Source organism: Diuraphis noxia, unplaced genomic scaffold (genome assembly GCF_037042655.1).
Source record: "Diuraphis noxia isolate RWA-SAM2 unplaced genomic scaffold, SU_Dnox_SAM2 contig0002, whole genome shotgun sequence".
Lineage (NCBI taxonomy): Eukaryota > Metazoa > Arthropoda > Insecta > Hemiptera > Aphididae > Diuraphis > Diuraphis noxia.
In genome coordinates, this window is record NW_028301712.1 from 84,471,094 (window position 1) to 84,483,525 (window position 12,432).

The 12,432-nt window shown below is 26.4% G+C and overlaps 2 protein-coding genes across 2 annotated transcripts in view; one reads left to right on the forward strand and one right to left on the reverse strand.

Moving 5' to 3' along the window:
• The window catches only part of sNPF (short neuropeptide F precursor), a 71,487-nt gene extending 66,125 nt beyond the window's left edge, over positions 1-5,362 (forward strand). Inside the window, exon 4 of the mRNA XM_089221157.1 lies at positions 4,634-5,362. Coding sequence (XP_089077283.1) covers positions 4,634-4,678 — 45 coding nt within the window. The 3' untranslated portion in view covers positions 4,679-5,362. The remainder of the gene's footprint in view (positions 1-4,633) is intronic.
• A 6,561-nt stretch (positions 5,363-11,923) lies between these two features.
• LOC107166326 (uncharacterized) overlaps positions 11,924-12,432 on the reverse strand; it is a 72,779-nt gene continuing 72,270 nt past the window's right edge. The window contains exon 5 of the mRNA XM_089221548.1: positions 11,924-12,117. Coding sequence (XP_089077674.1) covers positions 12,094-12,117 — 24 coding nt within the window. The 3' untranslated portion in view covers positions 11,924-12,093. The remainder of the gene's footprint in view (positions 12,118-12,432) is intronic.

The following is a 12,432-nucleotide window of genomic DNA, read 5'->3' on the forward strand; positions in this document are numbered from 1 at the left end:
TACAATGTTGTCTTAGATAATTACCTAAGTACTTATACGTATAAACTTATTTCGAGTAAAAATGTTCAAGCATATTCTATGCAGTTTTGTTTTTGGACTGTAATAAATATATATTATAAATACTTTCGAAATAATGTTTATTTGATTACTAAGTATGGTAAGTACTTACCTTAAATATAATCGTGACTATGATGATTTTGTTCAGATTACTATGACCTTATATATATAGTGAGAGATTTTAACACTAACTATAAAACTATGGTTTAAGATGATTTATTTTTTTCAGCACGCATTATCCTCGTACTTTCATTAATGTTCATTTTTTACAATCAAATAAATATGATATATTTTGATCAGTTAAATGATCAAAGATAATTGATAAATGACAAACTATACAAACCATACAAATTATATTTAAACTTTGATTAATATTAAATTACAATTAAAGCTACCTACTGTAAAAAATAAAATTCAATCAAATATTGTGATAAATTGTAATAAAATATAGTTTTACGATTCTACTCGTACATGGGCATGATATAGTACAATATTAGTTAGAATTGAAAAAAAAAATAATAATAGGTCCTCTCATCGATTTCTATTGTTTAATCATTTAATTAAATTGATACCTGTATAATATTTTATATATAGATTATTTAAAAAAAATGTTTATTTATTAATGTATAATTATGTGCTTTTTAACTTATAAACGATTATTAATTAAAAATTGAGATTTTAGTGTTTATACAAATGCGCAGATATGTATATCATCAATACCATAGTACAATTGTCTAAAATTCGATAAAAGTATAATAAATTATTACGTGAGTCATACGGCTTCTTTAAGTCTGTATCAAATTACAAAACTTGCATATTTCAATATTTTTTACACGCAGTACCCTTAACCATATTAAAATGTGTTCAATGAATAATAATATAATAACTAATAACATGTATATACAAACGATACTTTATTATGCTTAACTAAATATACAAATGGGATTTTAAATTGAGAATAAATAATATTATTTGTTTACAAACTCTATATTAACTGTATCATTCAATACTAATGTGTACACGTAAAAGATACTGATAGACAACCTATGTAAGTTCCGAATACTTTCTAAAACGTTATAAAATTATTATTTGTTTTACTGTTATTTTGTGGTTTTTCAATGGGATTTTTGAAAAGATGGAAATCTTTTAAGGTTATAAAATTACATGTAATAAAAATCTAAAAATATCATATTATCTATGGCAGCATTGACGACAAGTAAATACGCATTATTGGTCAATAAAGTTTGAATTAAATCTTGTATCCCCAGAGTCAAACTAGGTATCGATATTTTCATCGCGATTTATTTTTCACGTGTCAAACACAATTTACGGTACATATCTGACGCAGTGACGCTCCGCGATAATCAGAGAGAAACATTACAGCGTAAAGGTATGACGAAAAATTATAAAAATTATATACGTTTTACTGTCGTGTAATCATTTCTACTGAAATTGAATTTTGAATCATACTTACTCATTGTGGTGATATGCCGTATACAATTCTAAAAAACTAGTCCTTTCATTATTATGACTCGCGAAAGTACCTATAGTATGCACATAGACATTTCGCTGTTGATTCGCATTTCTCTCACAAGCTGTACGAAACATACTTAATTTTTTTAAATTTAAAATGTCACTGTTATTTAATACTATTATGTGCTAATTTTTTGAGATTAAAATTTCAAGGCAATGCACCGCCTTAATTTTTATTGTAATACCCTTTAAAAACGTAAAAAACTATATTATATATATAATATATTAAAAATAATAAGCACATAAACGACAACTCTATACATTGCAGTGCTATATAATTGAAATTTGTGTTTATAATCAAAGTCCTCACAACTTTGTTTTTAATTTTTATTCTATTCGATTTTTTTTTATTTACCAATTATTAACCTATTCATAAGTTAATTGTTTTTCTCCCAAATCGTTCCATGATTTTTTCAAAGAGCAATGATTTCAGTAATATGAGTTCCAATATTTTATTTGAATGTTTGTTTAGTAATCGATATTTTGTATTTACCAAGTTTGTGACCATTCGTTAAATACAAATTGTATAAGACATATTGCTATGAAAGGTACTTTAAGTTAAAAGACCTCTCTACGATGGCACTCTTGATGGAAGGGAAAAATAATGCACTAGTAACATTATAGTGTAAATGTGTGTATAAAATGCTGTGTCAAAAATATAACATTTTAAGCTTAAATTCGATTTAGGTTTGCCATCATTCATTTTCTTCGAAATATAATATTAATATTATAGTTGAAGTCGAATCATTTTGGTTGATGTGCAAAATAAAATTGAACAGTTACCCAGGTATATTTTATTCTGCAAAACTTAATAACATACCTATGTCATATGATTTTGGATTTGATAACATGACATATGTTATGATTTGCTAACTGCTAGTAGACTTAATCAGATTCACCATGTAAAACTACAAATTGGATAAGAAGGCAAAAAAGTAATTTTAAAATAAAATATGTCAATAGTTTACACTCTTAAAAACAGAGATTATAATAATATGATAGAGTTATGACCTATGATTGATTCCGATATTGAGTGATTACTGATTTGTGTCACATGGTTACGCATATACATTAATGTGTGATAGACAACGATGTATTAAAATATTTTTCTTTTGAATAAAATCAAATTAAAACTGGACAGATGGTACACAGTAATAATATTGAATAATGTTAATATAGCAAAGCTCGAAAACGAGACGCGAACACCAGCTGTGATTGGTCGACATTGATCTGAAACATATGCGTTAGTTTAGTTTGTCTAGCACCTTATAGGTCGATGTCCTTAATCTGGAAAAATTATGTAAATTAAATTAAAATAGGATAGTCTGCATTTATTTATTTTTAGTTCGTTAAATGATACATATTATTCGTCCTAACCGCATGAGAACTTTAATTTATAAAATATGAGATAATTTTTTACCACTGCAGGTTTCTAATAAAGTAATAACACAACATAATTCGTTTAGAGTTATAATTTTTGAGTACAGTTATAAAAAAATAATTAGATCATCACATATACATAGATATAGGATACCTGGATTTTTTAAAACATTTTTTATAAAATTAAATATTATTTTTTACTTTTGTGGTCCAGTCTTGTTAAAATCAAGCTGCCACGAGAGGATCACATGCGCGTATTCAGGAGTAATAGAAAGGCCTGACCAAAAATAATTCAAAAACCAATTCATCGTATGATAATTTTTTTTAATATTATATGATAAATAAATAATTTTAGAAATATACTCATCATGTCACCAAATTCTCAAAAATCATATTTTTTAAAAAGTTACCTATTGCGTTCCAAATTAATTTAAGCAAAAAAATATTGAATTTTAAGAAAAATTTTAAAAAATAAACTACTTGACTTAGATAAATCTTTTTACAATCAAAATTGTTCTTGTAATCAGATTCACAAATAGGCTATTTTGAATTTATCTAACAATTTTTTTTTCAGTACTAAAAAATAAAACATAAAACATGTATTATACACGTAGTGTTAGGTTCACATAATGAACAACAAAAAAATACATAAATAAAAAAAAAAATAAAAAATATTGATGTGAAAAAAAGTTAGTCCAAAAGTCAGTTCTGTTACAGCTTGTACATCGCACGAAATTCTAAAATGGAGTGCTACCATCTTTAACCGTTATACGTACGTTGTCATGTTATAATTGCTCAAGGGATTTCTATTTTGTATCGAGTTCTCTCTAAATAAAATGGAAAAAAAATATTGACTTCAAAATCATACAGAGTTGACAATCATGTATTACTCTTTTATGCTCTATGTTCACTTTTAGAAAAGAAATAATATTATTTGGTACCTATGGGATATGTTATACACAACTAAGAGAAATTAATATTTTTCTAGAGGCAATATTATTTATGGATTTAATTTTTTTTTTTTAAATCATCGTCATCATCATAATTATGTATTCCATATTAATATTATAGACGTAATGTGAAATGGACGTTATGTAAAAAAAAAAATACAAGAATATTATTTATTTATTTATTTTTCAGTGTTAAAAATGTAAATTATAATTGAGTTAGTTGTTTATGAGATAACATGACTTATCATACGTTTAAATATTCAATTATTTATCAACATTCACTATAAATATTATATTATGATTTTAGTATTACGAGAAATATAATATGGAATCAAAATTACATTACAATGACGTTAAATATATTTTTACCTGAAATAAATTGAATTTGAATTTGAATTGTATACTTTAAATTATGTTACATGGAACATTATCAGAATTACATTTATTTTTATAATACTAATAAATTACAAAACTTTAATGGTTTATATTGTTATAACTAATAATACATCATACAGAAATAATGTACCGATCTGATATCATGACGAATTTTCCTTTTTATTCAAGAAACCTGTATTAAAATTCTGTTCTAGTTTGTCCCATGTGATTTCGTTAGCCAGTGTTTGATTAATGTATATTATTTCTTGTTATAATACATATTTTGTTTTACATAAACGAAAATTCTAATATTATTCCATCATTAAAATTTGTTTCAGAACGCTTTGAATGCAGAATACCACAACGACTCCGATGTGAATTAAATGCGCCCTTCATCAGAAGTTACATTATACTCTTCTTATCTAAAATCATTCGCTTCGTTGTAATACCCTTAATTTGTTTATATTTTACATTCTCACCAGTGCTTTTTCAACCAAATTATTGTACCTTCAGTATAGTATTTTAGTGATAACAATTTTTTTTAGCGTATAGTTGATTGTATTCCATTTTAGTTCTAAGGTAAATTTTACATTCCCGATAAAAATGTATTTGTTTGCTCCGCAGATTAACATTACTCATAAATATATGTCAAAATAACAGTCACAAATTATTTTGTTGATACTTCAATAATTACATTATTAGTTATGATTCTTATTATAATTATCATTATTACAATAATTAATAACCTACTCTACTTTACCTACTCTGAACCAATAATAAAAAAAATAGGTTAAGCCTTATGTGAATTTCCGAGTAAAATGTTTCCTCAGATACTATTACCTATTCTACCACAGAATTAAATAAAAACAATAATAATTTATATATTTATTATGATACTGAGTACTATAATAGCCAATAGGTACTATAGGTACCTACTAATAATAAATAACATGGTTATGGAAATTCGCGTACGGTTTTTGGAGTGAATATAATGTTTATAAAACGAGTATAACATAATATTATTTAAATTCATATAACTATTAAAGAAATATTACATTTTATTGAAATTGTGTTTGATCTTTTTTTTGTAATAAACCTCTAGTCTCTTAATTTCCAAAATTCAAAATGTAATAGCAACTGCATTAATGTATTATGATACAATAATTTATTCCTTTTTAAAAAATTCATCCACATAAATATTGAAAGTTTACTGCACGGGTTTAGGTTGACGATACTTCAATACTGGCCAAGTATTTTATGAGAGTCTACTTAATGTCGAGTTTACACAAATAAAATAAAGAGAAAAAAAACTAGTGACTTGATAAAACACATCGGTGACCAATTTATACCATATTAGAATTTTGGACCCAACTTGAGGTTATTCCGATTGACCAGATAGTGAACAACAATTATTATACTATATAGATAACTAGGTGCCCCATAAAATTATTATTTATATTCAATTTTAGATGTATCTACCTTTATATTTTTTTTTTAATTATAAAATGAATCATTCAAACTTTTGAAAAATCGAGTTTCACTTCATAATACTATAATATTTCATGATACATTTCAACGATAACTCTCTACAATATTTTGGATTTTTTTTAATGAAATATTTTGGTTGTACATGAATAATTAACACCTACAGTAAAATCTACATGTTTATTTAAAAATTATAGTAAAAATTATATTGGCTATAGGCTTTAAAAGCTAATTTAGATAAATTAACACTAATAATTCCATTGAATGTGATAACAATATCATATTCACTTGAAATTTAAAATGTTGGTATAAAAATTATAACTCACAAAAAAAACCTAAGTAAATGTTACTTAATTATTAGTTTTCTTTTTCAAATTTTCAAGTTAAATATATAAATATAAAATATTATAAAATTTGTTTTTATTTCATTAAAAATTGTGCTTGGAATTCATGATATTGATCATTAGAATTTATTGGTATTGAAATATTCTAAAATCTGAAAATCTGAAAATAAAAATGTCATTATATCATAGTTTGATAATAACATTTTTAAACAGTTATTTTAATTAAAAATTATTTATTTCAAAATCCTACAAAACGAATAATTAAACTACTGAAACCCTCTTAAATAAATAATGAAATTATTTTATTTGTTTGTTTTATTAATTCGCTGACAGGATTAGATATTAATTTTCATTCAAACTATGTGAAAACAACATTTTTCATAAATGTCCAATTATCAAATTAATTTTTAATATTTAGTGTTGAATTTGTTATGTTACCAAAAAACTAATATAAGTTGTTATATGAACGTAATATTAAGCGAATGAGAAAATCGTATCATAATATGCTTTAGATGTATTATTTCTATTAAATTACTTTTATTAGACGCCATAAAATTCAATTGTCATTTGTCATCAATATTATCTCCCAATTGTGGAATACAGGGAAAAAAAACATCATGGTGAGCAACCTACTTTTAATTAATTGTAAATAAATAATATAATGATTAGTTGAATTTTACATTTTGATCTTTCAATTGTTGTTTAAAAAAAGTCTACAATTGGTTTTCAATGATTATTTAGAGAGCTCAGAAAACAATTTCGCCTAGTTGTAATACAATATAGACCAATACTATTGTCGTTCTGACATAACTTGGTGACGCCATTGAAGGTTGCAAACAAAATGCACTACATCAACAATCGACACAGGTGTATCGTATATGTACATGTATATATTATTATATAGCGTATATTATTATGTCCCTAGTTGATTGAGATTTTGAAGGTTCAATTTAAATTACAAAAAAATAATAGAAATGATTTATTATCACCTGCCAAAACATTAAATTATTTTTCGATACTTTTTATTGACAGGATTAGTCGTCAAATTAATTCTGGGTATAAAATTTACATGTAGATAGGTTTAATTATGATATAATTCATATTTGAATAATACTATCAATTATTGCACAAGTAAGTAATTTATACAATAGGACGTGATAAAGGTGTAAGTAATAAGGATATGTAAAAATAAAATATAAATATATTGCTTACCTATATTATAGTTATATATAGGAAGTGACTAATAAAGTAATACGTATATGTTACACTGTACGCTTTAATTTGTGTCAGTTATAATAAATTATATAAAACTCGTACTATTATTATATAAACGTTGCTGTCAATTCTTCATTATAGTTTTTAATTTTTAATGGAATCATAATGTTATAACGCGGTTAGATGTATTATCTATCTAGGCAAAAGGTACCTACCTCGCATTTCTGTGTTACTATTGTCCAAACTACAAACACTTCGTTTTGGGTTGTAAACCACTCAAGTGTAGGTATACTCGAATGTTGGTGTGTTTATACTTGAATACAAGCCCATCTGACTGAATGCGAAATCTTAAGATTTACAGTTCAGTCGTTGGAGGAATTAATTGGATTACATTAATTTTCATCCAAGTTTCACATGGCGTTGTTCAAGGAAATTTCTAAGAAATAGTTACTACAATAATTGTTTCTGTATAATAACAATAGGTAAACGACCACTTCCTTTAATTTCCAGACAACAGAGCAGGGTGAAAATACACAAGAAACATATTGCACTCGTTATCGTTTTCGGAGATAATGATAAAATAGGTACTTATTTATTAATAATATACCTTCACATGTTGTTGTTAGACACATTTGTATTTCAAACGATTGTAAACTATTCATGACCACAAGCAATATGTCACGAGAAACTAGAAAGTGTTATACGCGCAAAGGTTATTGCGATCTCGATAAGACGAGATTATCGTCTGGTGGTAAATTATTGAATAGATTTACAACCAACAACGTAGTGGTTAGATTATATTATTATGTGTCTATGAAACATTTTACGTGCATTGCAAAGCGCAGATAAATGCACAGCGGGTCTCCGAGGTCAATTAATTAAAAAAATCGCTGAACAAACACGGTCCGTATAAGGACGTGGAAACAAAATAAATAAAGTCGTTGATTTCCTATAATAATTAGATGTTAATAGGTAGTCTTTGACCTAATCAGTAAATCAGTTAGAATAGTGTACGTAGTTTTGGTTTGATAGTAAAATATGGACCCACCGAGAAGTTAAATTAGCTAATCAGCAGCATTAAAAATGCGTGTCGTGTAAGTAATTAGTAATAATAATAATATATTATGTCTGATGGGCCTCTATTAGTTGATTGTTAAGAGAACTATGATCATCAAGTGATGGATTTTTGAATTTACAAAATTATAACAGTAGCTCGATTATTTTGATCATAGGAAATATATTTTTTATCCTGTGCACAATTAATCATATTTTTGCTATACATTGTAGGATTTTTTCTTCGAGAAAATTCAAAACATTGTTTTAAATGTTCTGATGATTGTTATTGAAATCAAGTTATATTTTGAAGGTGTAGTTTTTCAATTTTCTCAGTTCCTCAAATAACAGATTTTATAAAGCTACGAAAAAATCGTCAAGCATTTTCAACCTTGAATTTAAGTTTTGGGTAGATCACGAGCTCCAAATCAGAATTCGTTTACAAAAGATGACAATGATTTATAAAAACTTTCAAAATTATATTCTTAATCATAAAAATTCTATCTTGTGTCATGGTGAGTGAAACTCAGTCTCCTCTCCCCGCCTATTCGTCGATATAACTAAATTATAATAAACTAATAACGAATAAATTCGAAGATGTTTAAATAAATTATGCTGTACTAATAAAACTTTAACATTTAAAAAACAGTTAAAAATTAAAACACTAATATTCTTATCATTTTTGCGATCTGTCAGAATGATTTTATCAACGTGAATTTATTTGATTTTTTAAACAATTAGCTGCGACTGAACTCGTATTATAATTTACAAAATAACTAATTCTCAAAGTTACATGCAGTCAACTATATATACCATTATATGTATACCTATTTTTTCCTTGTTTGTTTTGTCGTTTATTCCAGTATTTTTCCTTTGTTCGTAAAATATTATCGTTTTAACGTTCAGCTAGAATCCTCGTCGTCAGGTTATTAATTTTTTCGTCTGTAGCCAAACATAATATTTTCCAACACGAGTTTATACAATTCTATATCTACAGAGTCATTAGCATAACAATCGCACCGCGAAGTATAAATTTGTTTATCAATAGAGCAATGGTACTTACTTATAATAGTCGTTTAATTCGCGCAATGTTCTCACAACGCGTATTATATACACTGGTATATTAATATAACGCTCCCCCAACAAGGGCACCCGCATAGTCCGCATACGACCAAGTTTTTCGAAATCTAAGTCACATCTTGGCGGGCGTTTAAAAGCCGACGTGGCCTAATTTCCAGCCTCACACATCGTCGGTCGCTCGGGGTTCTGCAGTAGGACTGATATGATAATATAATGTCGTCGGTTGCGTATTATGCGCGTACAATGGTCGAAAAAACAACTGGCGAACGGATGAATGACGGTCCGTGCGCGTTCTGTCACACCGGAACAATACCTAAGTAAAGCAGTATAATATACCTACCTGCACAGCAGTGGCGTTAGTATTATTTAATAAATTTGTACGTACCTATTCGGTTTAACGAGGTAGAGAAAAAAATAATACTCGCCGATAATACACGTAGACTACTACTACTACTACTAAACTATCCTTATTATAAAAGCATATATTGTACTATTATCATAATATACTAAGAGATATGCGCGAGTCACGCAGCAGCACAATGTTCGCATACGTTTTTCTCTCAACGTGTACGACTATAATATGTTATACTGAGTTATGTTTATTGTTGAGGACATTTTACGCGGGTTGCAATTATTGTAAGGATCTAAAATGGCACGAAATTCGTTTTTTTTTAAATATTTCATTCGTGCGATAAATGAAAAGAAATTAGAAATTAAAATAGTTATAATAGTCTATAGTAGTTATCACGTATATGTACTACAGGCATTTATATCCAGAAAACATTTTTTCAAGTATCTGTATACGTTATGGAATAAAGGTGAGTCGTTAACAAAAAAATATAAAAATTGTTTGGTAACTATACATAAAAAATTGAAACATAATTACATTATTTACATAGGCACCTACCATACTGTTTATGAACAGACCATAGCACTATGCACACTGATCAGTTCTTACTATGTTCAGAGTAATCCAAAGTGCTCCCAGTAACTCAAATTCGGGAACATTAAAATATTTATATCTGTAAGGTTAACTGCCAAAAGAGAGATCCGGATACTCGATAATTTTTTTTCCAGATTTAATTCAAAATAAGAATTTTATGATGTGCATAACACAAAAGACTAGAATACAAAATATTTGATGTTTTATGTTATGTATTATTTGTTTTTGGTTATGTACTTTATATTATTCGAAAATTATTTCAAATTTCAATATAATAATCATTCAAACTATTATATTTTGTAGATTTATTATTTGGTTAGGTGCTCATGATTTATTTTGGTTGATATTAGAGAAAAACATAAAGAGAAATATACACAATATACTCATTATAGGTGCTGCTATGCATTTGTATAAATTACAGACCTTACCGCCATTATTTTATTCAAAAATACATAGATATCAAAAATATATGAGCCTAATTATTAATAAGTGATATAACTGATATAGTAATAGTAATAATACATTTTTGTGTCGCATGTGACCATTAACAAAATGATTCCGGGACCATGGCTATCAACCTGGATAAATTATTAATTATCAATGTTTACCATACGTAATTTCACTAAAAACTAATCGATATTAATCATAAAGGTGTATCACGAGTTATGACACTTATAAAAAATTAAAATTTTTCATAATCTTTTTAAAATACTTCAAGAAGAGAAAAATGATCATTGATATACCTAATTATTGATGATGTAATCGAAAATTCGTTAGAGACGTTTAATATTAACATTTCACTTTAATTAAACGAACAACAATAATTATTATTATAGTGTGTAGATGATGATATTATACAAAGTGCCTAGTGCTATGCATTTACGTGTAATTTATTCTAATATATTATACATGTGAACAAATTTTCTATAATCCTATATATTATAAAAGTAATAATTATTTAATTTTACACTTGTGTTTTTGTCAGTCATATTATACTTGATATATGTACGTTCCTAGATTTTTTCAAATTTGATTAAAAAGTGTAACGAATTTTGTTCATTATCAATTCAAAACGGAAAAAAAAGTTTGAAAATCGAATCATCGTTATAATTTACTGTTTTTATAATTGAAAAAAAATTAAAAAAATGGACAAAATACGTATACTGAATATAAAATGAATTTTCGAACGAATTCATCAAAATAACTAATTTTCAAATATTATCAAAATGAAAACTTCTGTCACCTAAAATATATCGTTCCCTACTGAAATGAAATTAAATCGCACCACTGTATATATTGGAAACATTCTCCTCAAAAAATTATGCCTTCAAACATGTAGGCACATCATTTTGGTGTCCTGTGTCACATATTTGAGTCGGTAATTAGTTTTTATACAGCTGTCGTTGATATAATAACAACAACAAAAATTGTGATGTTTCAGTGAAAGATTTTTTGAAGAGACATATTTTTAAAAATAAGAACCAAAATACTTTCATTATTTGCAATGATTTATTGTTTGTTTTGTTTTTATTACATTGTATAGATATCTTTTGAGTGATGTCAGTATACTGTTAGTATTTTCATTGATTTGTGTTGATTGAAACAATTTAAATTATAACCTTGTGGCACTATATTTCTTTCGTTTAATATTGTCGATGTACCGTATTTTGTATTCTGTTCAAAATATAACACAACAGGAACACTAAAATAAATTGAAAATTAAAGCATTGGGATGGGTTTAATTACATCAATTATTTTGGATAATACAAAAAATATCTGTTAAGGTTGTTTAAAATTGAAATTTCTGGAAATTATGAATAAAAAGAATAAAATGTGTGTGTTCAAAAGCGTTCTCAGAAATCATCAGCAGGGTGGTCTAATAATATAGTCTAAGACAATATTATATTATAGTCATAGGTAATGGAATAGTATTCTAATTCACATTTGGGTTTTATTCCAAAAGAGAGAGCTAACATTAATCATAAACCACTTAACACTCTGGTCCTGACCATCAAAC